General features: G+C 40.8%; 1 protein-coding gene across 1 annotated transcript in view; it reads left to right on the forward strand.

Annotated features, from left to right (window-relative positions):
• Window positions 1–9,479: 9,479 nt before the first annotated feature.
• Window positions 9,480–25,942, forward strand: part of ACER3 (alkaline ceramidase 3) — a 56,326-nt gene continuing 39,863 nt past the window's right edge. Inside the window, exon 1 of the mRNA XM_058823332.1 lies at window positions 9,480–9,643. Coding sequence (XP_058679315.1) covers window positions 9,541–9,643 — 103 coding nt within the window. The 5' untranslated portion in view covers window positions 9,480–9,540. The remainder of the gene's footprint in view (window positions 9,644–25,942) is intronic.

The raw sequence follows: 25,942 nt of genomic DNA on the forward strand, positions 1-25,942 counted from the left end.
CGCAATGAAATAATTATGTCACGCTTCTGGATGAAACTTTCCAGAAAAGTGTGTCATGATGGACCCACTCTCACCTGAAGTTTTGATGTGACACACCTATGAATTTCGCTGTGTCATAGAATCAAAAAATCATTTAGGTTGGAAAAGACTTCCAAGATCCTCGAGTCCAACCTTTGACCAAACTTCACCATATCCACTAAACCACAGCACTATGTGCCATATCTTGTGTTTTCTTGAACACTTCCACAGATGGCGACTCAACCACATTACCTGGGCAGCCCATTCCAATGCTTGACCACCCTTTCAGTGAAGAAATTCTTCCTGATGTCCAAAATGAACCTTCTCTGGCACAGCTTAAGGCTATGCCCTCTTGTCCTGTCACTAGTTGCCTAGGAGAAGGGGCTGTCCCCCACCTGGCTACAACCTCTTTCAGGTAGTTGTAGAGAGGATAAGGCCTTCCCTGAACCTCCTTTTCTCCACACTCCCAGATCCCTTAGCCACGCCTCACATGACTCACTCTCAAGACCAAATGTTCGTTGCCCTTCCCTGGACACATTCCAGCATCTCAGTGTCTTGTCCTGAGGGCTTCAGGACTGAACACAGGATCTGAGGTGCACACAAATTCATGGGGACAATCACTGCACGCATCCTGCCACTGGTCTTCTTGGCCACCCAGGCACATGCTGGCTCATGTTAAGCCAGCTGGTTGTCAAACAGCAGCTGCAAGTCCTTTTTCACTGGGCAGTTTTTCAGCCCCTCAGCCCCAGCCCGTAGCCCTGCCGGGGTTGTTGTGATCCAAGGGAGGACTCAGCACTCGGCCTGGACCCATGGATCCAGCTGGTCAAGATCCCTCTTCAGAACCCTCCTGCCTTTCATCAGATCAACACTCCCACTCAGGTTGGTTTCATCTCTGAATTTACTGAAGATGTACGTCCTTGATCCCCTCATCCAGAACATCAATAAAGGTATTAAACAGGACTCTCCCCAGCCCTTTCTCCTGAGTTACTGGGGGTCTCTTCAGCTCCCCATCCCTATCTACCAGGTCAGGGGGCTTGTTGTCCTAAAGATAATTTGCCTTACTGTTAAAGACTGAGGTGAGACCTCAGTCTTATCCTCATTCTTGGTGACAATGTCCCTCCCTGCCTCTAATAAAGAATGGACATTTTCCTTGGCGCTCCTTTTGTTGTGAATGCTTTTATAAAAACACTTTTTATTATCTTTCACAGCAGTGGCCAGATTGAATTCTAGCTGAGCTTTTGCTTTTCTAATTTTGTTTCTACATGACCTAATGGCATTCTGGTGATCTTCCTAAGTACCCTGCCCCTTCTTCCAAAGGTCATAAACTCTCTTTTTTCCCCAGAGTTCCAGTGAAAGCTTCCTGTTCAGTCAGGCTTGTCTTCTTCCCCAGTTTAGATTAGATATCAGAAAAAATTTCTTCACCAAAACCATTGTCAAGCTTTGGAACATACTACCCTGTTCCATCACAGGGAAGTGATGGAATAACCATCCCTGGAAGGATTTAAAAGACATATAGATGTGGCACTTAGTGACACAGTTTATTGGTGGGCTTGGAAGTACTGAGTTAGTGGTTGGGCTTGGGGATCTTAACAGGTATCTTTTCTTTCCTAAATCATTCTCTAATAGTATGATTCACTTCTGTGACATCAGCTTCACTTCTTGACAGCTGATGCCACAATAAAGTAGAGTCCTTGGTAGAAAAGCTCCAGAAAAAGTCCTTCTTTCCCTTTCTAGTAATGAGCTGTCCTACTGAGGCAGCTCATCAACAATTTACTGTGGAAAAGGAGGGACACAAGTCACCCCAGAAGAAAGTGGGAAGGGCAAACATAATATTGTATTTCTTTGTGTTCCTTTTATCCTCCTTTAGTTCATAGGAGCAGCCTCTTTTATTAACGACTTGGTAAAGAAAAGGGTTTGGCTGAGGTGTAAGTTGATTAGCTCACTGGTAATTAACTGATACCCAGAAAAGTAACAAAGCACTTTGTCAAGTAAATAATGACTTGATCTTTCCTTTCCTCCTCCTTCCTGCACTAAATGAAAGAAATATAACATTGCATGAGCAGAATGCACTTCATTTCCAGGCTAAATAGAAAAATTTGCATATGCTAGGGGTAAATATGTCATTTTCCTAGACATCAAGGGAAAGAATAGCAGCTGTCTTCCCCACTGCTGGTGGAGTACAACTGAAGATATTCAAATTTTTAATTTTTTTTTAACATCTGACATTTTAATTTATGTGCATCTGCTTACCATTGAGACTTCGTTTGCTCCTAGTGGTTTTCTCCTTTTGTTCTAGGGATTTTTTTTGAGAGTAGCAATATAAGGAAATTGCTTTTGCTGTCCATGAGACCAAGTGACAAGCAGTACACAATTGGGTAGACAGGGTCTATAGAGTATGATAAATCACCTTCCATGTTCAGGCACTAACTAATTCATTATACAAAATAGAGGTGATGAATGGTTTATGGGTGCTTTCTTCCTTAAACTGAAAGTTATAAGAAAAGTGGAAACACTGGCAACAGCTAATTATTCCAAATCCATTCCTACGCTGTTTTCAGATTTAAAAAGTTTCAGCCCTTCTCCCTCACACATTAGCCTGTCTTCCAGTCAGTTTCTTGCTTCTTGACAATATTTTTCCTTCAAAATTTGCCTTAAGTAACCCTTATATCATTGGGACGTCCATTCCTGCAGTAGGTGGTCACTGAGCTGTCCTTGACCAATCTCCAATTGATCACAGGACAGCTGGGCAGGGACAGAGGCATGTGGTGATAGGACAATGGGAGATGGTTTCAAACTGGAAGAGGGTAGGCTTAAATGCATAGTAAGAAAAAATTCTTTAATGTGAGAGTGGTAAGGCACTGAAACAGGTTCCCCAGAGAAGCTGTAGATGCCCCATCCCTGGAAGTGTTCAAAGCCAGTATGGAGGAGGCTTTGAGAAACCTAGTCTAGTAGAAGGTGACCCTGTCTCCCATGGCAGGGATGTTGGAACAATATGGTAACTTTAAGGTCCTTCCAACCATAACCATTCTATGATTCTGTGATTGTACACTCAATTTGACTGGGAGGACAGATACATACCAGGAGTTCACACTTGAAATCAGTGATGCCAGAAACTTTAGCAGTATGAAAGTAGATGGGAGAAGGCTTGAAGAAAGCTTGAAGAGCTTTGGCAGGACAAGTTAGCAAACTGAGGATGACAACCCAAAGCTTGTTGCTGATGGCCACCTGCCTGCACAAGGTAGGCACTATCACCAGGAAATTCCTGCTTAATCCACCCAATGGCTTTGAACACTGTCAAGTCACATGAAACATGAACATTCCAAAATATTTCCTTGAAATATTTTGAAAACATGTTTGTTGGAAAAAAACTCTCTTACCTCTGTTGCCACAGCAATATCATGATAGTATGTATAGATTCCTACCTTAACTGCAAGCTGCTGGTGCCCTCCCTTCTCTTCCCCAAAAGGAGCTGAGCTGATTGCAGGAGAGAACTAGTGATATGTTCTCCTCCACACTCCTTCTTGTCTCCATTCATGGCAAGGGAGCTAGGATAAGAATAAAAGAGAGGAGTGCTGCTCCTGTTCTCAACATCCAAAAAGGGCTACTGTCATTTTGTATCCCAAACGGACTCAATGCTGCCTGTTCAAGCACTGTAGAGAGCCCATGTTTCATGGCTCTTGTCCTCCAGGGTATCTCTCCTCCCAGACTTCAAACAGGGAATTTTTAATTTGTTCTAGGGACAGCTGACTCCAATGAATGGTATAATATACAGAAGCAATGGGCTGTCCAGGGAAGTGGTGGAATCACCATCTCTGGAAATGGTCAGAAAACCTGTGGATGTGGCTCTAGGAGACATGGCTTAGTGGTAAGCATGGTAGTGGTAGATTAACAGTTGAATTCAGCGATCTTAGAAGTTTTTTCTAACCTTAATCATTCCATGATTCCGTGATTCTAAGTGAGATTGCTTCCCTTAAATGCCTCAGTTCCAGCCAGCTGAGGTCAAAGCAAATCCAAGAGCCAATTAGGTATGCAGGTTACATGGATTCTGTGAGTACAGAAAACCTAACAGGAGCTGTATTGATCTCAAACAAAAGCAGTTCTTTTTCAGAAGAGAGTAAGGACCTGAGATTCATTACCTCACCTAACCTCATCCAGCCAAAAAAGCCAGACATGTAACCTTAGTTCAGTTCATAAAATCATAGACATTTAGTGCTCTTGGAGACAAAGCACCTGAATACCATACAGGATACGACACTGGATGTAGAAAAGTTCCAGTGATCCCAGGTCTAATGATACAAGATGCCAGCATTTACAAAAGTGAGCTGAGCCTGTAAAGCAGGATTCAAACTGAAAAAAACACACTTAAATATTGTTACAAACTTTGTGTGAGTCTCTTCATTTTGAGATCTGTGTATATAAATCAGCAGGCAGAAAAAGGCAGCTTGCTATGCTTTTTCCTACAGAGAAGGCTGTTTACAAGTGTAAATAATGAACTGTTATGGCATTTGCTTTTGCTATTTTAAAGCACTAGAAGAATTCCAAAGCACAAAGGCAAACCAATTCCCAGACCCTTTTGAGAATCAATGAGATTGAGGCACATGCCATTTGTGCCCTTGACAGATTTTCATTTGATGTTTCGGTGTAAACCAGTGTACCATAGACATTTTACAGCTGGTAAGGGCTCTGATTCACATACAAGGGTGAATTAAGCTCTGATAAGTGGAGAAGAGCTCTCCTTCCACAATTCTCCCTATGTCAACTGCTCCTCCCTTGGGAATCGATAGCAGGTTTCTCTCCTCCCTTACCAATTTCAACCCTGAAAATTAGTGCAAAGTGACATGAATTTTACTTCATACTAGTACAATGGGTTGAAAGCTGCAGGTGCTTGGAGACACCTACGCAGCCTGTGTGCTTGCAGAGCAGTGACCACCAGGTGCAGAAAAGCTTGAGCTTAATCCACTGCTACAAGAAAGCAAACATCCCCATTTTGGTAAAATAGGGTCTGCTGTGCATGGTATCATCTGCCTCGGGTTTTGGGTTTGGGATACCTCTTGATAGACCTCAGTAGAAAAGGCGGGGAGAGGAGAAAATACCTCCCTAAAATCTGCTTTGAGGATCAGTTCTAGGACTCAACCATCCTCTGTGTGAGGGACTGTTCTGTTGCTAGCAAGTCACTCCTCCTTCCCTAAATATCTGCACTCAGGAGCCCCTGTTTCCATTAATCCTTTATAACACTCTTGAGATGGCTGTATTAATATCTGAGCCCATCAGTGCTGGGTGCTCACAGCATCCACAGAAATGCAATCTGTGATCCTGTCATTCACCACCACAATCAGTTGCCAAAATGCAACAATAGTCTTGAGAATATGACTAAGAACAGCCATATTACACTGGGGACATTATGAATATTTATATGGCTCTAGGAAATTAGTCCCCTTGACGATAATTTACAAATGCCTGACTCCATTTAACTCCAGCACAGGCATTTCTGCTTTACCTAGCAATGAGCAGGCAATCAGATCTGTTAAAGTCCATTAGAGTTTCTTGGATCAGACCCTTCTTCATGTCAGGAAACAACTTCTCTTTTTCACTCATTCAGGTGCCAGTAACTTACCATGATATTACTCCAGGTGTAATTATCATCATCTAGGCACCAGTGCTCATAAAGAGCCCTCAAACTTCAGGGCACATTACGAAGAGTCTGATTCAACCTCTTATAATCCTATTTATAGCACGTTACTCATGATATTTGCATATAAATCAATGGGATAAATTACATGTTACACAGGATTGGGCTTGCAGAATCTAGAGGTGTTGATGCCCTTTTCCTGTAACCAATATAGATTAGGCAATTCAGAAAGCTGCCAGTAATGCAGTATTTAGAAACCAACTTTATCATGGAAAAAAAGACTTTAGAGCTGAGAGTCGTGACTCAGGATTCCACACCTAAGATGATGTAAATGCTATGACCTAATTAAAAAAAAGGCCTTAGAAGAGGGACGAGTTCATAAGATGCTTAGAGGGCTGGAGCACCTCTTCTGTGGACACAGGCTGAGAGAGTTGGGATTGTTCAGCTTGGTGAAGGCTCCAGGGAGACTTTATTGCTCCTTCCAGTACCTAGAGGGGCTCCAAGAGAGCTGGAGAGGCACATTTGACAAGGGCATGGAGTCTTAGGACAAAGCGAAATGGTTTTGAACTGACAGAAGGCAGACTCAGATTAGATACTAGGAAGAAATTCTTCTATGTGAGGGTGGTGAGGCACTGGTACAGGTTGTCCAATTAAACTGTGGATGTCCATCCCTGGAATTGTTCGAGGCTTTGAGCAACTTGGTCTTTTAGAAGGTGTCCCTGCATATGGTGGGGGTGGGGGGTTGGAACTAGAGGATATTTAAGATCCCTTCCAGCCCAAACCATTCTGGGATAATGATCTGTGAAATTTGAGCAGGCAGTATGTAGGACAAAATTCAGTTTTATTTTTGTGGCTAATATCTTTATTTTAACATCATGAGAACCAAGCAGTGAAAACATCTTCAACATTTTATATCAATTTTATTTTCCCCTTTGCACACATACACCGATGAGAGGGAATAAGTACAATCTTCCCCAACACGTCTCCATAATGAGTTCTAAACAATCTGCTTATTAGGTCTCATTTTATGCAGAAATAAAACAACCAGTAGCACAAGCCATGGTAGGGCGTTTGCACAGAGCAGAGAGAGATAAAAGAGTTCCTCAGGTGTCATTCCCTGAATTTACCTGATCTCAAGGAGCTGAACACGTGCCATTCTTGAGCAGCAGTCCTTTCCCATTGCCAAGCAAAATACTATTGCATCCACACACTAAAGTGACAGGACATATCCCTCTAGTGGTGTAAACCGACATGATTCAATTACCCGCTGATCAGTTAAGACAGAAGGTTTCAGGGCAACATTAAACTGTATGGAAAGAGGATCCTTTGCCACAGGCAACCTGAGGCCACAGGAAACTACTCCATCAGCATATCAAGCACATTTTTAGTAATACTGAAAAAAAGCATTTCAGTAGCTCTGTTTGGTTCTTGCTATTTCAGAAACAAGACATTCCCTCCATAGGTTGTACAGATCAGACAAAGAAAACCTAATGCCTGGACAGGAGTAGGTTTGGTCTTTTAATCAGACAGACCACATTTAGATGCAAAGAACTTCAGGCTGTCACATTATATCCAGCACAGTAATGGACAGAACAAGGCATAGCTCAAGGTTACAGAGGAAAAGTTCTGATTCTAATATGTATTCTTGTAACAGCTGAAGCAGCCAAAGTTGGTTTTGTGGAAGTCAAGTTTACTTCTACAAAATATTTTCATGGGAAAAAAAGCATCTATTATAATAGTTTGGGGTTGCCTCTTCAATACGATCCTTCTGAGAGCAGTGACTGAAAGGTTTGTCAGAGTTCAAAAGCAGAGAACCAAGCCACAGAACCAGTCAGAAGTAAATGCATTTTCCAATGGAGAATACTCCAGAAAAGTGCCAAATAAATAAAACTTCCCTAGTAATTGAAATCAAGGCCTAGCTATGAATTTTCCTTGTGTTTCTGAGGAAATCAGAATGGATGACAACCCACATTATTGATATGTACCACATAAACCCCTTCATTAATTTATCTTGCCCAGTTTTAAAGCTAGTTTCATGTCTGACTTCTTTTTCTAGTGTGGTGGCAAATCTTCTCATGGCCAGCATGCATGTGATCAGAAAAGAAACAAACCCAAAAATTTTTAATTATTTATTTAAAGCCAACTGTAATTCAGTGTTATAAAAATTGCCTACATTTTCCCACATTTTTGCCATTATTGCTCCTCGTGAGTAAATATTTATTTTTTAATATTTAACTATTAGTTAATATTTAAAATATTTCATAAATCTCTCCTTAGTTTCTGAGCAACTGCAATTTCAAATTTTTTATTGTTTTTCTGTCAAGAACTTTTAACTGAACCTTCAAAAGTCTGAAAAACTAAAGTGCATCAAACAGGTCAGAATCTTCCTCATTTTTTACAGCCAGTTTTATGCATCTTGATCAGTCTCATACTCTTCCAGACCCCAATCTTGAAAGTCTAACTCTGTGGAAGTAATGTAGGTCTGAAAAATATAGGAAGACAGGTCTGCATATAAAAATTCCAGAGGGATTTTGATGATGTTTTGACAATATAGGTGTATTGTCACTGCCATCACTAAAATAAATTTCATTTTAGTGCTTTATAGCATGAGAAAAGTAGTGATATATGTTAACTACATCTCTTGATGCTGGAAGCAATTATACACAAACTGAACTTCAGAAGGCAAGATGGTCTTCAAGACAGAGTATGTATTCTGCCATGTATTTACAGTAGGAAAGGTCTGTGTTTAGACTGGTATTTCTTAGCCTACAGAAGGAAAGGTGAGAAGAAATAAGATGTGGAAAAAGAAGTCTGTGTGTTTACACACTGGTATAATAAATTCTGCTGGCCAGCAGGGTGTAAGCACTGTGTATAGCCCCCAAGGTCTGCCCAAAGCTTCTCTTCAAGTTTTGCATCACCTTCTGAAACAGAAAACACACACAGCATTATCAGACCTTTACTGGTACACTTTATTCTTTCCCCTTATGTCTCAAGTCTTTCCATTTTTAGATTGTACTTGCCTCTGGATACCAACTCCGCTTGAGAAGCAGTTTGCATATTATGGGTGTAAGTATAGTACGCGTAGTAAGCGCTGAGGAAACTAAATAAGGCATCAGAGGAGAGGAAAACCCCCATTTAGTAGGCAGTGCTATAAAAATACTCCTTCCTTCTCCCAGCCCACGAGTATGAGGAACACTTGCCTCTTCATTGCTTTCAGGAAGAAATTCTTCAATGTAAAAGTGGTGAGACACTGGCACAGGTTGCCCGGTGGATCTTTGGGCGCCCCATCCCTGGAAGTGTTCAGGGCCAGGCTGGATGGGGCTTTGAGCAGCCTGATCTAGTGGAAGGTGACTCTGCCCATGGCAGGGGATTGGAACTGGATGGTTCTTAAGGTTCCCTCCAACCCAAATCATTCTACGATGCTGTGAAGCTGTGTCTCAACATCATGAAGGCAGCACGCTGCCCCGCTCGCCTTACAAACCCTCCACGAAATCTATAACGAAACCCGGAGTGGAAAGCTGAGGGAGGAAACCTCTTCACTGCCCCCGGCTTGAAAAGCGGGTGAGGAGAGTGCCGTGATGCTGCACGTCCCGCCTCATCCTCACAGGGGCATCGCGCGGGCTCCCTGAGAGCCAAACACGCCCCGCACCGGTGTTTCCCCACACACTCTCCCCACATCCACGTTTTCCTCCACAATGTGTTTCCCCGCCCCGGTCTGCCCCGTCCGACAGGCCTCAGCCCGTCCCCATGGCGACCGCGGCTCCGCCCCGCGGGCGGGCCCAGCGCCGGCCCCGCCCGCTCTCCCGCCGCCGCCGCTGCGCTCCGGGCCCGGCGCCCTTCTCCCTCCGCTGCCCCGTGCCCTGGCTCCGCTCTAGCCTGGAGCGGGCGCCGCGATGGCTCCGGCCGCCGACCGGGAGGGTTACTGGGGTCCGCCGACCTCCACCCTGGAGTGGTGCGAGGAGAACTACGCCGTCTCCTACTACATCGCCGAGTTCTGTGAGTGGTCGCTCCGGCCCCGGGTCCTGCCCCGGCCCCGGGGGCCGCGTCCCACCGCCGCCTCCTTCTCCCTCTCCGCAGCTCTTCGTGCTCTGTCCCCGCGGCGGGGGAATCCCTCCTCCTCCTTGGCCCCTCTTTCCTGCGGGGTGACGGTGCCGCTGCCCCTCAGCCAGCCCCGGTGGGTGGAAATGGGTGTTTTTTACCGCCTTCCCGCACAAATCCGTGTCGGAAGCACGGGATGGTGTAGCCCCTCTCTCCCCAGCGTGTCCTTTCGGCCTGTGTCCATAGGGATGGCAGGGCTGTAGCGGGGGTGCCGGGGGCCTGCGGCGGTGGCTGGGATGGGGTGGCCCGTGAGCTGTGTCCTGGGGGTGTCGCAGGAACTGGGCTGGCTGTGTGGCACCGCAGCACGGGTGAAGAGAGGGAAGGACTCTCGCTGGAGTCGTGCTTGGCGTGTCACGCCGCGAAGCCACACGCGTCTGCTGCTCTGCTCCCCTTGAGGTGGAACCATCTGCACAGCCTGGACTGTCAAACCAAGTGAAACTGCTCAGGGAGAGAAAAGGTATCGTCCTGTGCAAGATACGGCTTCATCCAGGGATGACACCTTCCCCCAGGTGGCCTTTGGTGCCCCGTGATGACCGTCGTCAATCAGGTGGCTCCGCTGCAGGTGGTGCGAGTTAAGCGAGGCTTGAAGGGTCGCTCTGTTTCAAGTGATTGTCTTTTAGGATAGCTCAGAGCACTGGGAAGAGAGCAGGCCATTGGTTTGACCTCGAAACTGTTATTCAGAAACACTCAGGATTTAGCATGTTTTAGGGAAAAAAAGAAGGGGCTTCAATTACAGGGCAATTCATCAGGTGCTTGAGAAAGGAGTGTCTTGCAGGTGATAAAAGACCAAGCCCTATGTCACTGAGGTTTTGTTGAAAAACTAAGTATTTTTGTGTCCTGGGCAGCGACTTTAAAGGGTGTAGTAGTTATAATTATGTGCTTCTGCCTGGCACACGCCCTGTGCTGCGAAAAACTTTCACACGCATGAGGTAGGTGGCTGCCTTTGAAGTGTTAGGGCCCTGGGTGCTCAAGTGACCAGGCTCACCCACCCTGAAGTGCTTGAAGTGGGCAATCTGCAGAGGCCTTTCACATAGCTGGGATACTTCAGCAGTGGCTTGGAAGAGCTTGGCATGCAGAAGATGGAAGGTTCTGGGTTTCCGTGCCCAGCTGTGGCTCCTGGTTGCAAGCACTGACATGGGTGCGGATCCAAAGTGAATAATTGTGAAAGAGTGTTCAGAGTGTAGGAATAGGAAGAACAGGATCTGAAATGAACAACAGCAGCATAAGCAGCTTAGAAGCTCAGAGGAAAAAGGAAGTTAGTGTGTAGATTTATGGCTGAGGCAGGCTGGCTGAAAAGGAAACAAAATTAAATACTCTTAGAAAGGGACAAACTTAGAAGTCAAATAGAATGAGACTTTTGCAGAGTATGTATATATGTGTTTTCCTTTTTGTCAAGCATAATTTGTGAGATAATTCTCATAGGGAAGAGGAAGTTCTTTTTCTTCACTAATGTAAAAATGAATTTGACTAGCATGTAAATTTTTAAAGTAATTCCTGCATTGTTGGCCTTGTTAACTGATACTTTTAGTCTACTTTTGGATTATTCAGGAGAAGGAAGATGAGGATGAGAGTAATGGGAGGCAGAAAAGCTTGTGTTCTGAGGAAAAAGAGAGTAGCTATACAAGGTCTGGTCCCTCCTTATGGTTTTGGTGTTTAGGACCACAATTTGTTGGTCTGCCAGTTGCACTGAAAAAAACTGTATATAAGGGCTATTCTGTAATGTAAAGCATTTAAATGATCTAAGTTTAAAATGCAAAACAGTAAGTAAGCCTGCTGTGGTGTAGGGTTAGCTTAACAGCAGCTAATTTCAGTCCAGATGCCAAGATGGGTTAGATTTTCTTCAGCAGTGGTTCTCTAACAGTGCTTTCAGGGTCTGAGGCAATAAGTGTTCTGGGGATATTGTTTGAAGTTTTACCTTACACAAGAGTGAAAATCCATTTCTGACTTGGTACCACTCAGGTACAGCTGATTGTTTGTAAAAATTTTTGCATTAAATGTTTGTTATAAGTAGGTTGTTAATGGTTGTTAATAATTTATAAGAAACTTTGGAGGCCCAAAGATTGAAGAATACTGTCAGGTCCAAACCAAATAGGTTGCAGACTTAAGAACCAAACAGAAAGCCTGTACAAATTACATTTTTGTGCCATTTAGCAATTTGGTTTTGACATGCTACTTTTAGTACAGAATTGCTACATTGTGTTATAAAAGCCCACATGCAGTTCCTTGCTCTTTACTCCTTATAGAACTAATATAAATGGTAGCAGCTTATCAACTGTATGTAGTGAGAGATGTGGCAGTGAGGTAAGGTGGTGGTGTAGCACTTCATATTTGAATTCCCTTGGTGTAACCCAAACACAGTGGCATGTATTCAAAAGTTCATTTTTTTAATAATGAGAAATGCTTTTTCTTGCCTTTCTGAGTCTACACCTAGTCAGTTTTTCTCCCCTGTGGAGGTGGATGACTAACTGCTCTACATCCATCTGTAGAATATTAAACCAATTGAAATGAAAAACCAGTTAAAAATAATTGTTTTGCAAGCTTAACTCTGTTAAGCCTTAAAATGAGTCTTATATCCCCCACTGATCAAACCTATTTTATGATGTGGTAATTCCTTTTTCAGGGTTTCTCATTGATTGGCTCCCCTGTGCTGGAGAGCAAGTAGTAGACGTGGGGTTTTTTTCTCTTCTTTAAACCTTTCGAGGTCTCAGTTCTTAAAAGCTGAATTATCCAAACTTTTGTACACTTGGTTAAGAAAAAATAGTAAAGGATAAACCCACCATCCTCCCACACAAAAAAAAATAGAAAAAGGGCAAATATAAGTTCTGGGTTTTAGTGCTTATCAGTCAAATGCTACAGCTTACTCCTTATTTTAGCAGGGTTGGTGTTTCAGGCCAGTTAAGCCCACGTAGCATTGAGTTTTGGGGGTCTGTTTTGACATGAATGTCTATCACAGGAGCCTTACCCTTCTTGGATTCAGTCATCCCTGTAAGAGCTCCTCTTATAGAATATGGTGAGTGAATATAAGTAGTCTTCACATACTCCCTTTGCTGAGAGCACGTAGAGTAGTACCAATTCAAGCAAATATTTTAGATTCAAAGGACCCCTGTGTGGTACATGAGGGCTTATAATTCTCAGTCAGGAGAATCATGGGGGCGAATTTGTTGTAGTTAACAACAGAATGCTGTGTTCCAGTTTGGATCAAACTTGAGTCATGTTTCCAGTTATGTTGCTTTGAGCTATCATTGTCCATGAGTAATATGCATCATCTACAACATGACAGGTTTAGAGAAATCCTTATGCTGGCATTTACAGCAGCAAGCGTCTAGAACATTGCTTCAGGCTTCTCAAGGAATTAGTGAAATTGTTTCTTTCTTGGCTTCTGGTCTTGTCTATGTTCTGATATCTTTGTATAAGAATTTTTTAATTATTATTGTTATTATCATAATTATTATGTTATTGTCATATTATTATCATATCAGAGTTAAATCCATTAGTTTTTGTTTTCATTAGAGATCTGGTAAGTGACTTCTTGTAACTGGGATTTCCTTATGGGACTCTTATTTGGGAAAAAAACACACCCATGTCATGAGAATCTGCCCATGTTTCTAGCTATTTTTGTTCCACTTCCTTCAAGCTTCTGATTTTTGCCTCAGACAAGAGATTGAGACAAGATTATGGTGACTTGTGTTTTTCAGTGTGAGGTATCTCTTTATCTTGCATCTTGGATGGCATAGAGTGCTGTCCCAGCATTCTCGACATTGTGAACAGTGACACAAAAATATTGTTGTTTCCTTTTAGGCATTGCTCAGAGAATACAGCTGCAGATTGTACAGATCTCTATTTTCTATGGGGTTCATTACTTTAAAACATAAAAACCTGCAAAATTTACTTAAACGTAGAATAATGTCATTAATGTTGAATTTGTACTGCCACGTATGGATTGTCACTTGTTCCTCGTGGGTGTCCTGTTGCATTTTGCCTTTTTTCCAGAGGCTTTGGAAAGCAGCCAGAGACTGTTGGGCTAGGTACTCTCCAAGTGGGAGTAAGAAAACTAAAATAAAGCCAACTGTCTGCCTTCAAGAACCCTTCCTGTTCTTTCAGTGATAAAGTGGCAGATGAAGGAAACACCATCAAGTTTAATTGGGTGTGATGAGCCCAACTGCCTGGCTGAGATGGAGCGATTTAAAGATGACATGGCACAGATGAGTTCTAAAGAGTGCTTTAACAGAAGACAGTGTCACAGACCTGTACACTTTAAGAAAGGGATTTGAGTGTATAAATTTAATTACCTCATTGGAGGAAATCACATCACAACTTTCCTCTGGAAATTTATTTGGCTTCTTGAGGGAGCTCCCTGAACTGAGGAAGCACTGCAAGCAAAAAGGTAAAGGAAGCATTAAACTAATTGATGGTGAGTGTAAAGTCAAGTGCAGTGTGCAGAACAGTGCTCAGCTGTGCAGTGAGTTTTTGGATGAACGCTTCTAGCTTGCTTTTTGTGCTGCAGACAAAAAGAAGTTGAAAGAGGGATTCCTTTCTCCAAAAAATAATATAGCAGAACCAAAATCATAAGCCAGATGGTCTCTGCTGTCACTTCTTTGTATTTCTTTCTATTTGGTTTTGAATCAGTAGCAAATACTCTTTTATTAACTTATTTCCTTTCCTAGGCTGTAAAAGTACATTCTTAGCTAAAGCCTAAAGATAGTCTTGTCACAGAGTTTTGATGCATTTTGAGATCACTAATGATTTGTATATTATTTTTAATTCTTCCTTGCTTTTTATCTTTCCTCATGATGCAACTCTACCTTTGATCTCATGACAGCTTAATTTTCAGTTTTCCCACCAGCCTTCGTTGAGAAAGATGGGGTCAAAGGCTCTTGGAAAGTTGATTTCCCCAATCATCAGTTCTTATTTATCCATCATGTTATGGATATGCTTAAAGCCTGTCAGATAGATGCTGTGCTAATGGACCACATGTGTGTTTATCTACTAATGTGTGTAGCTATTAAGCAACAATAAAATTCTTAAATATGGTTTAACAAAGCATTTGATTACTCTATAATTAGTGCTTCATATTCAGTACTTGTACAGCTGGCAGTTGGACATCTGCCACTCCAAATGGTAACACAGCAATGGCATTTCTACATTTTAATTTTTCTTATGTGCAAACTGAGGAAGACTGGTTTATGAACTGCATGATATGAATTTGCAGAATATATATTTGTGGCTAGAAATAGGAAAATTAATGTAAAATAAATTATTGTAAAGGAACACTGCTGACTTAAAAGTTACTTTTTATGAGCTTTTAGTCACAGAGTAAAAACTTTTGTCATAATTGAAAGACAAAAAGTCTTCAGTCTGGGGTTTGCTGTGTCTTGGTTGTGTGAAACTGCTATTTATGTAATGCATTTTCTATATTTGCTGGTGCCTTTCACATATAAGTGGGAAAGTTTTTTTTTTCCTTTAAAGAAGAAAGATTTAATTATAGATGCAAAAATGTTCAAAGGAAGTCTGGGAATTGTCTCCAGTCCCAACAGCTCAGCAGTATATGGTTCTTTGTCTCGCAACTTGTGTGAGTGCTCACACATTTGACTGTCTGACTACCTCAAGAGGATCGTGGCAAGGTTTGTGGCTCATGAAAGTTTATCAAATGCACAAAGTTCTTTTAATTCAAAATGTGTGTCTAAACAGGACATTATAATGCTAGAAGAGAACCCATTTGCAAATGGTTGTCAGGGCAAAGCTACCTACCTTAGATTGCCTTCTAGCTGGGAGGCTCTTTGTACCTGCCTCATTAATTACACTCATTCTTCCGTCCATTAGCAGAGAAGCTGAGCTGCTGCATGAATTAAAGGTGCTTGGTTATTCTGTCTTTGTGGAAGTACTACAAAGAGCAAAAAAATGTGTCAGGAAGAGAGAAATTCTAGAGAACGTTGCAGTAAAAAAAGCCCAGAGCAACACTGCTTTAGTGTCAATCATTTACCATTAATTGATATGAATATGCTCATATAGGCAAGCTCAGCGTAGAGGCTCAGTGGTTTTGCTGGGTACTCTTTAGATTTAAGGTCTCAGGCACAGATCCTTCTTTGTACTTGAAAATGCAATTATAAATTTTCAGAGTTTTTGTGCTAGCTCAAAAAAATGAAGTCTAACCATGATATTTTTTTCAGTTCCTAAAAATTAATTTCCTTTAAGAAATATGCTGCATGTGCACTGTGACCAGTGACTAAAAAACTGATATTTCTAAATGATTACTGCAGTCAGCATCTCCAGATCATTATCTCCTTTACAGTCAGGTCCGTCATCCTCTGGCAGAGTACGTATTTCAGTGTGTCTGGAGTTCAGGAGGCAGAAGTTGTTCTTTCTGTCAGTCTCGGTGGAGAGATTGCACCCTTTGTGTCCCTTCCTCAGCCTTACAAGATTCCTCTTGATTTCTTTGCCTCTCCACCAACTGGTGACTCAACCTGCCCTGCACATTGTAGCACTTTCCTGAAGGAAATTCCAAACTTTATTTCAAATTTGAGATTAGTGTCCAGCAGCATGTCTATTTCCCAGCTGTGTTCTGGGGCTTTAGTTTCTTATATTTGGTTTTTCATTGTTCCTTGATTCCTTTGGACATGTTTTCTGAATGCAGCGTCCTTGGAGTGACCCTGAAATGGTATGTGCAGCGTGAGTGTCTCTTCAAGAATCTCTGGCTGGCTTTGTGAACAGGAAGGTATGTTCCCTTTGCCAAGTCTGGGTAATACTGCAATTCTCCTCTATAAACAGAGGAACTGGAGAAGGGGACAAGAGTGTGGCCTGATTAAGCTGGGCAAGGTTCAGGATGTTAGTGTGAGACTTGACTTTTATATTTGAGATGGCAAGATTTAGACTTCTTCAGGCAGGAAAGCAGACAAGCAGAATTAGGAAAAGATGTGGTGTTAGGGGTGATCTGAACATCTTCATGTTTTGTATGAATGTTGTATGTATTCCAACTAGTAGGATTTCAAGGTATCAACTTAATAGTCATAAGACATGACCCTAGAAGCTCTTGATTTATACAATGCTTTAATGAACTCATTATTTGCAGTAAGCTCATGATGCCACTGCTCTGTAGGCTAGATTTTTAGTTATTGCTAATTCATGTTGGATAAGGATTTTCATTTGAACAAGAATCAGCACCTGGGAAACAGAGTATTAGCTCAAACAAATCCTTTAGAGCGCTGAGCATGAAAATTAGTCTGGACACTTTCAGTCTTGGGACAGAGGTATTTCTGTGTTAACCTGATGGACAAATGACATCTCTTTCTTCATCCTGTCTGGTCAACACCATTTGTTTGTTCAATCAAAGACCTGCTTCCTGACTGGAAAGCATGCTATTGTGATCCCTTCTAATGGGTATTTTAAGCTTCATTGAGGAAACCCAGGGAAAACTGAAAAATTACTTGTTTGTCTTTGAGAAAGAGGCTTGAAGATCTGGCTGGCTCTGAAATCAAATGGGTCATCTGCAACAGGAAGCAAAAATGACCAACAGAACTGATGAACTGAATTTGTTGTCACAGAGAGGAGTTTACATTACTTCTAGGTAAAATGGATGTGTTTTTCTTCTACAAGTACTTACCTTTTCTTGCACAGCAAACTTTTTCATGTTTGTGTGAGTCTCATTACAGATTGGATTGTTCTTGGAGGGAGTTTGTAGTGCTGCTCTCCTGCCAGAGGCTTCCAGGTCTGGTGCTGACCCCAGATTGCAGCAGCTGAGCTGCTCTGGGGGTTATTGCACACAGGTGCATGGTGTATTTCTACTGATATTCCTGCATTCCTTACACGGGATGCAGACTTTATTTATTTTTTTAGATTTTGAATCTTATAGACTTAAGATAAAACTCACAAATATATAAACTCAGAGTTGCTCCAGGTGATATTTTGTTCACAAATGAAAATGGATGTCTTTTCTTTTTTTCCAAGTCTTTTTCACAGTTGTGAAAACAAGCTGTATAAGCAGAAAGAATAAGCTAGATACAATGTGCTGACCCCAGGGTATGAGTAAACTGCCTGGAAAATCAGAGAAACAAAATTTTTTGCTTTATGTTTTCAATTTAGTAGAAAAAATGTTGGCAATGCACTTCTGTTCATACCAGTTTAATGCTATCTCCCTAAGCTGCTGCTAGCAGTAGCAGTGTGGAAGTTCAGGGCTTTCTTTTGATGTAGCAGAGCAAAAACCAGAGGATCATTGCTGGTTTGTGCTACTGGTGAGCAGTGTCTCTCTAAGAACCAGTTCAATTGATTTGTGTCAGTGCCTTGGAAAGCAGCAGAGAAATGCACTGTGGTAGTGAAATCATACAGCAGATGTTGTTTTCATTCACTTAACAAACTGCTATGCCTTTGTGATCTGTGATAGCACAGTTGCTTTACACTCAGAGTTTTGGTGGCTGTTAAATCTTTCAAGGCCCAAGTTTTATAATCCTGCAAGGCTCCTCAGATACATTCTTCTGCACCATGCATAACGTTGGTGCTGTACTGAAATGCTGAAACTGTTGAGTCTATCCCAATTTAATGTTACATGTCCTTTTTTTCCCCTCTATTCTGGGCTGCAGAGAAATACTGTAAAGCTCTTTCCATTTCTTAAATGCATTTCCTTCCAAGCTGTTCCATGCTGATTTCCACTTGACTTTTGTATTATTTTTTTTTCTACAATTGTCTCAGGCATTTCCTCTGGAAGATTTCCTATGCAAGCCTTTGGGCCGCATTTGTGTTGGGAACACAGTTAATTTGTATATGGTTTTCAACTATTTTGTATCTTATTCATTAAAACAGATTTCTGCCCAAATTCCTGCCACCCACCTTATGAACTATTATTGTGTAGGTACTATATTAATTTATATTTATAACAAAAAGATAGTGTTTAAAGTTTGAACCTTCAGTGTATTTTATATCTCTTTCTTTATTTGGTTTAGACTGTGAGATAATTAAGATATGGGCTTTGATCTTACTGTCTCTGTGGAAAAGCTTCATTTTCCCTCCGGATGAATAGCTTTTGCCAAGATTTGTGGATGATAGATGATTGCTATTATTTTTCTTTTAATTTTTCAAGCATGAACAAGAAGGTTGTCTTGAAATGACAATTGAACAGTGACTAAAGAGTACAGTTGGAGTTAGTTGTAGACTAGGAGTGACGACCTTTGATTCTTGCATTATTGAATTAATTGGGTACTGTTGAAAGTTTTTGCTGGAGGTTGTTACATTAACTGGAAAAGGTTATGAAGACTGGAGAAATGAAGTACCTACATAATAGAGATAAAGTTATATGTTTAGGATTGAAGATGTTGATTCCAGGTCATATCTGTGATCAGTTGCCTGTCATCACATGTTTCAGTTAGCCTTAGGGTTTTTCATTTGAGGCAGCCCTGCAATAAAAAAAAAAAAAAAAAAAAGAAAAGAAAAAATATGGTTATTTGCAGAAGGAATGTTTTATTACTACTGATGATAAGAGGGTGAATGTCACCAATCAGTATTTGAGTGGCTGAATCAGGCTGTGGTTGCTGACCAATTTCATTATCCTCATGTGTTCTCCTACAGTTATGTAGTATTATTTTTTTATGTAGTATTGTAGTAACCTTTAATTTCCTGCCATCCAAATGGGGTGAAAGAATGGCATGAGTCATTGGTAGAAGAGGCTTTAATTGTTCTGGACACCCAGGGGAAATCTCTATTCATAGTAAGAAAGGGAAGAAAGAGAAGGTGAGAGGATTTGGATTTTGAAGATGGACTACCCAAGCTAAAGCTACAAATACCTGGACAGAAGCACTGCTGCATGTTATTCTCTGCTGCTCACCGTCCAGTGAGCATGTTGGGCTCCCCTAAGGCTCAGCTCTCCTCTGTCACTGCACAGTGCCTGGGACAGTCCTGCCAGAGCCTCTGGGCTGATACCCACAGCTTCTGTGCCTCAGGTTAGTTTTTCCAATGTAGTGAGGACTGACAGATGCTGGGTTGGAGGTACTTGGTAGCTCAAAGCTGTCAGCTCTGAAATCTGTGCCTTCTCCTCTGGACAGACCCTTAAACTTAAAGGAGTTGGTGCAGGCACTGAACAGGAAGCCAGGAGGCTGATGCCACCATAGGAGAAGAATGACTGGAAGGAGTTAATGATGAAAATTACATGGATGATCAGTGTAGTATATTGGTCACTGCTTAGTTTTAGCAGGGGCTGAACAGTAATCTCCATGTCTTTTATTTCCTTCCAGTCTGACATCATCAACCTGCCTTAAAATAACATTTAAAATAGGTTTTATTTTGTTTTCCAGTAAAGGATATAAACGAAGTAAATCTGCCCTTCAGCAACAAGCTTCTTGCATGTAATATGCTAACTTTACATCATCTTAGCCTAATCTCTTTAGACTTTGATTGCATTTTCCAGATGTAAGCACTTGCTTTTAGTGAGCTTTCTAGATTGGTATTTCAAATGATCTGCCTATGTCAACTGTTTTTACTTTAAATTTGCTTTCAAAATCCTTCCAGGTGTACTTCAAAGTAATTGGTGCGCTTGCTATCATCTTAGATTCATGTTTATTGGAGAAATTATGCTTTCTTTTCCATGTGGTTTCTCATACCCTAGGAAAGCAATATTAAAATATGACAGGATGGCATAGCAGCTGGCTGTAATGCAAGTTTATTCCTTGCAGTCTGGTTAATTGTGAATTTCTTGGATTAAGAGTAAAATGTCCTGTAAAGGAGGTGTGTACTATCATATTTGTTCAAGCTGCTTCCTGAAGTCTCAAAAAAAAAGGTCATGAATAGATTCCTGCATCTTTATTATTACATTTCTAAATACTGTTATTTTTCAGGTAATGGTACATTCAAAATGCAAAAACCATTTATTAATGTTCCACGATGCCCTGTGCTTGTGACAGGCATTGGTGTGATAAACGCACAGCTACAATAAGATAATAGGCTTCAAAAGAGAAGAGACTACTTGGCTTTTTAATTTAGGTGTTGTAGCTATCCTTATTCTGGCCTATCACCTCAGAATATTTTCATTGCAATTGCTTTCATAATTATCTGTTAAACTTCAAATTATCTGTTAAACTTCACAACTGGTCCTCCACATTTTAATCTGCCCTTCTAATGTTCTTCTGGGGAAGAGCAGTTCATGCTGATCTCAGACTTCATTCATGAAAAGTTTTGAGACAGATCCCTCAGAAAAAATCAGAATCACCCTTCCTCAAAACAAACAAAAAAAAAATCAGTGCAAGTTCTGGGGCTTTAGGCACTACTTCTTCACTTGTGATAGCCTTTAAAAATTCCAGGAGGAGAAGTTCACTATGCTAAACATGAGAATTGGTAACAAAAACATTGTTTCTGGAAAGTACCCAGCTGTTACTGTGGCTGCATTTTCTACTTTGTAGCTTTACTTACGAGAAGTGGTGGTGGTGAACTCATTCATTTTTATTGTGGCAGCTAAGGATGGTCAAGTGGCTAGAGGAGCACTTTGGTGTTTGAAGGTCTGGACTTCTGTTTTATGCAGGTTTCTTTATGGCTCAGGCAGCTTTATGCAGCCTGTCTTGCAGGGATATTGAGACAGAGGACTGGGGTTGCTTAGACCCTCCAGTAAAAGAGACTAAATAGGTCGCCAATGTGTTTTGGATTTGAGGGGAAAGAGCAAAAATTTCTTTGCCCCCACAATGTTTCACTGTCTAAACTTGCACTATAAACACAACTGTTGTATTTCTGGGATTGCAAGGGTATCTTCAAGGGTATTGGTTTCTTATGAGGAAATAAGTGGAGCTTTAAAATATGAATTTAACTATCAGCTTTCTCTCATTTATTTTTAGTATAATTTACATAAGAAGCAAAGTCAGTGTTAGTATAGTCTTCTGTTAGGTTGTAGTTTTCTAAAGCTTTTACTATACAGTAGCAAAGCAGTTTGCAGAGATGAGGGTAAGGAAAGGGATAGCTTAATTGTAACCTAGGGCAATTCAGAAGCAGTTTATAATAAGGGCTTTTGTAGGATGTGCATTCCAAAGAGGATTGTGCATAAGAAAATACACCCACACTTTACAGGTTTGAACTGAGCTTACTTTGTGTGTGTTTTGTTAGTCAGCAGTGTCGAGAGCTTTCTCTTCTAAATACTTTTTGATTGTTTTGAAGGACACAAGTACAACATGAAATAGTGTAATCAGACTAAACCATCTAAAAATATTAGCTGGACTAGTATGATGAATGTCAAGGGAATGAATTCTGCAGCTGGGATATAAAGCATGTGAAACCATATATTGGAATGTATCGCTTGATGCAGCATTTTGGAACCACTTATAAATATGCACTGGAAAGAAAAATCAAATTGTGTTGTTGATAACTAATTTTTTCCCTAAAATTGCCTCTTTACCCCTCCCCAATCCAATCTATCGTTGGAATGGTTTACCTCTTCAGAAGGGTATCAACTTGCATAACTGTGCTGTGCTATCCTGGAGAAATGGAGGCCCAGCAAGGGAGAAGCAGCCTAGAAGGTCTAGAAGTGCTGCCCTGCATTCTGACTTTAAACACTTAAACCTTCCAGCTGGCCATCAGCTCTGCAGCAGCAATGTTGCCTTCAGTTTTTTTGGCCTTGTCCCAGCACTTGGACATTCTGGAAGCAGCTCTGCTGCTGCTGGGGCTGAGACACGTGTGACTGGAACGTGGTGTGCTCAGTCCACTGGTATGCATCTGAGCTGGTGCTGGCCTTGGGAAGGAGCCTGTGTTCCTACCTTGTTTCCCACCTCTCTTCACCCGCAGTGCATTGTTTCCTTCATGTATCTTGCAGTGTGTTATCCATTCTGTTTGAAACTCTTCCAGGATTGACAGCTTCTTTTGGGAGATGTTGCTGCTGCCAGATGGTAGATTTCTAGATGTCCTACCGAAACTTCCCTTTTCCTTGGTTCAGCCTGTTAGTGCTCATCAGAATGCTCTTCTTAAGTAATGCAAATAATATTTCTTTTCAATCCTTCCCCCATGTAAACCCTTTGGATGCCACGTTGCTTTCTTGTAGCTTCTGTCAGGCTGAGATTTAGGTAGCTGTTCTTTCCCTTTTCAGGTCTTCCTTTTCCTAGTTGTTGTAGCTACTCCCTCCCTCTCATTTGTGCCTTACAGTTTTTCTCATAATAGTATGACAATTTCTATACAGAGCTAGATTAATGCAGCATTCCTTTGTAATGCACTTCATTACATTTTGCTGTGCTGTTTTATCTCTTTTAATTTTATGATTCTTATGATCTATGTGAACTTGCTCCATAGAGTTCTGATATTATTTTAAACACCATGAAAGATCTAGTAGTCTCAGTAAAGATCCATTGATTGGTGTTGTTATTTATGTGTACTCATTTTTATAGTTCCTCAGGAAGCTTTCATACACAGCTTATACAGTTCATTAGTTCCTTCAGTATTTGTTTCCTTCAGTATTTTTCCCGTTTTGCTTTTAGAAATGTGGTAGCCAGTTCAAGTTGCAGCTGAATTGCTGAAGTTGTAACTTCAATTAATGTCCCAGTAAACAAAATCAAGGCTAGTTTAGTATTTGGAAAGGAAAATTATGCAACGTAAGAAATGGATCTTGTAGCTTAAAAGCAAATACCCCAAGCTCCCATTTTTTAAAAATTTATTTTATAATTTTTATTTTTAAGTCAGCATTGGTCCTGTGTTCCAGCCTGCAGTAACACTGTTGTATTTCAGTAAGTGACAGGAAGTTTATATTGATCCTTCATGCACATTAGCAAGTAGGGAGTCCAGTAATTACAAATTGGCAAAATTCCTGTTGGGATGACTTGGTTTTCTCCCCTTGAGGTCCTTCTGAAATATCAAATGGAAGCAGGAGTTTTCATTTCCTGACACTCTGAAGTGCAGTTATTGTAGACTTTGAAGTGGAATATATTGAAACTGGCTGTTGGAAGTGAAAATCTAATTGCTGCTCTGCCCTCCTGGTGATAAGCCGTGAGCGAAAATAGTGCGAGGTTGAAGTTAGTGGCCAAACCAGGTGATTCTGGGTAGTTGGTTCTTCTGAGCAGAGAGCATACCTAATGGTAGATGATTATGCTCTCAAATATGCCTGAATTGCATTGCTTTGCAGTTTCTTGAAACTTGGTAAACTCTCTAATAATGAGCTGTAGTTTGCACCAGAACTGCGTGAGGTGATTCCAGAAACAAAACCATGAAATAGAATTCCTTATATCTGAAAGCAGATAGAAGGATGAGTCAAGTTCTACATGATGCCATCTGAGAGGCTTTGTTTTTTATAATTATATTTCTTCCTGCAGTGATGTAAAAAGATAAAGCTACATGATCCAGGAATTGACTCTGCAGAGCACCATCATATCCAGACAATGAAATTGATGTTTTCCGACACAAAACTTTGTATGTTTGCTTGTGTGTTTACTTAAAGGGATTCTTAGACTCTATTAAAACTTAGGAAAGCGGCTGCTATTTTCTAAAATATATACCTTTCTCTTGTTTCACAGTGGGATGCAAAAACCTTACAATAATAAAAAATCTTACTGTGGTGAATGTTGCGTTTGTTAGTAGTGATATTAAATGAGCTCTTTATGCTTTATGTATAGTCAATTTTTTAAACAGCAAATGTTTTCTTCTTTTCTCTCTGAGGGTACCACTTATTTCTATTGATTTGAGTCTTTTAAAAACGATAAGAGAGTGAAAAGTCTTAATTTGTTCTTGCTCTCTCTGTCAAACATTTTAAAATTTGAAAAGATCCTTGTGCTTGGTGAATCTTGCTGTCATTCTGTATACAAACGTAGGAGAAAGCATCTCTTAACACAGGATATATCACACTGATCACCTTGTCAGTAGTTGAACATGATAATTTTTTCTTCTTTTTTATGATAGCACTTTTCCTTCCTCACCTAAACCAGCATGTTTATTCTAACTCCCAGCATTTTTCCTTACCTTTTTGCATTGTTTATTATTCCTTTATGACCGTGTTCTTTTACAACTTATTTACAGCTTCACTTTTTTTTCCTCTTTTGACTCTTCATCCAAATTTATTGTAGCACTTACTTTCTAGTGTGGAATTAACTACATATTTGGAAAAATGGAGATTTTATGAAAGGTACTTCAAATTTGTGTCTTTCCTAACTGCGTTTGCAGTGTCTAACAGTAAGCTGTATATTGTACCTGGGTCTGCCTTTAGAAACTATTTCCCTTTCCAAGTTATTTTTGTTTGTATTTCTGGTTAGTCTTTATACAGATCTTTGTGTGTTAATGATAGCACACATATTTCTTAGGGCCTGAAGATGGCTGTGAATGTACATGCATTAGAAAAAGACTTACCAGGTTTTACTGCTGTATTTGTAGAATGGCAAGCAGATGTGGTTTAACACCCATACTATTCTTCCTACAGACAGAAGCTTGTTGAAAAGATGTTTTGCATAAATTTGATTTTGTTCTGGTACCTTATGGCATTCTCTCAATGAATAAAACATTACTTTGAAACAATGATTTGCATTAAAACAGTCTTGAAAGACTTTTATGGAAATTGGTGCAGTCAGTCACATTATCATGATTAGACCTTAATTTAGCCCTGTACCTAGTACCATCTGTAATCTTTGTGGACACGGTCTGGTTTAGTACTCTGGTAGCTGCTGCATCATGTAATCTGATTGTGGAGCTTCCCGAGCGCCACTCTGAAAGCAGGTTCACTGTGCTGCTCATTTCTGTTGGGAAGCAGTTGTAAATATTTCCTCTCTAATGGGAAGCTTTCCTCTTTATTCTAGCCTGCATTTATTTAGGGTTAGTTTATATCTATTTAGTCATTGTCAGTATTATCCTTCAGTTCAAACAGCTCCCTTTTGTCATTTGCGTTGACAAACGATGTCTTTAGAGAGCACAGTCTTGTTCCATCCAGCCATTGTTTTGTACAGTGAGCTGAGCAATTCTTGTCCCTTCTGAAATTATAGGCTCCCATTCATCACTCCCATCTGAGTGCAGCTTCTTTGCACCTGATGAGCTTTCTCTTCTATCAATAACTAGAGAACAGTGTGTTCCACTGTTGACTTGCATGAAGACATAACTATTTTCACTGCCTCTACTGGAAATAAATGTAAGGGGTTTGATGCATACAGTGATGATTTATGGTCAGCTACCATACTTTTCTGCCTCTTCAAATAGATTAATTCTATGTATGGAATAAGGATTCATATTCACATTGAAAGGTGTGTTCATGGCCATCATATTTAATCCTGTTCTTGT

Source organism: Ammospiza caudacuta, chromosome 2 (assembly GCF_027887145.1).
Source record: "Ammospiza caudacuta isolate bAmmCau1 chromosome 2, bAmmCau1.pri, whole genome shotgun sequence".
Lineage (NCBI taxonomy): Eukaryota > Metazoa > Chordata > Aves > Passeriformes > Passerellidae > Ammospiza > Ammospiza caudacuta.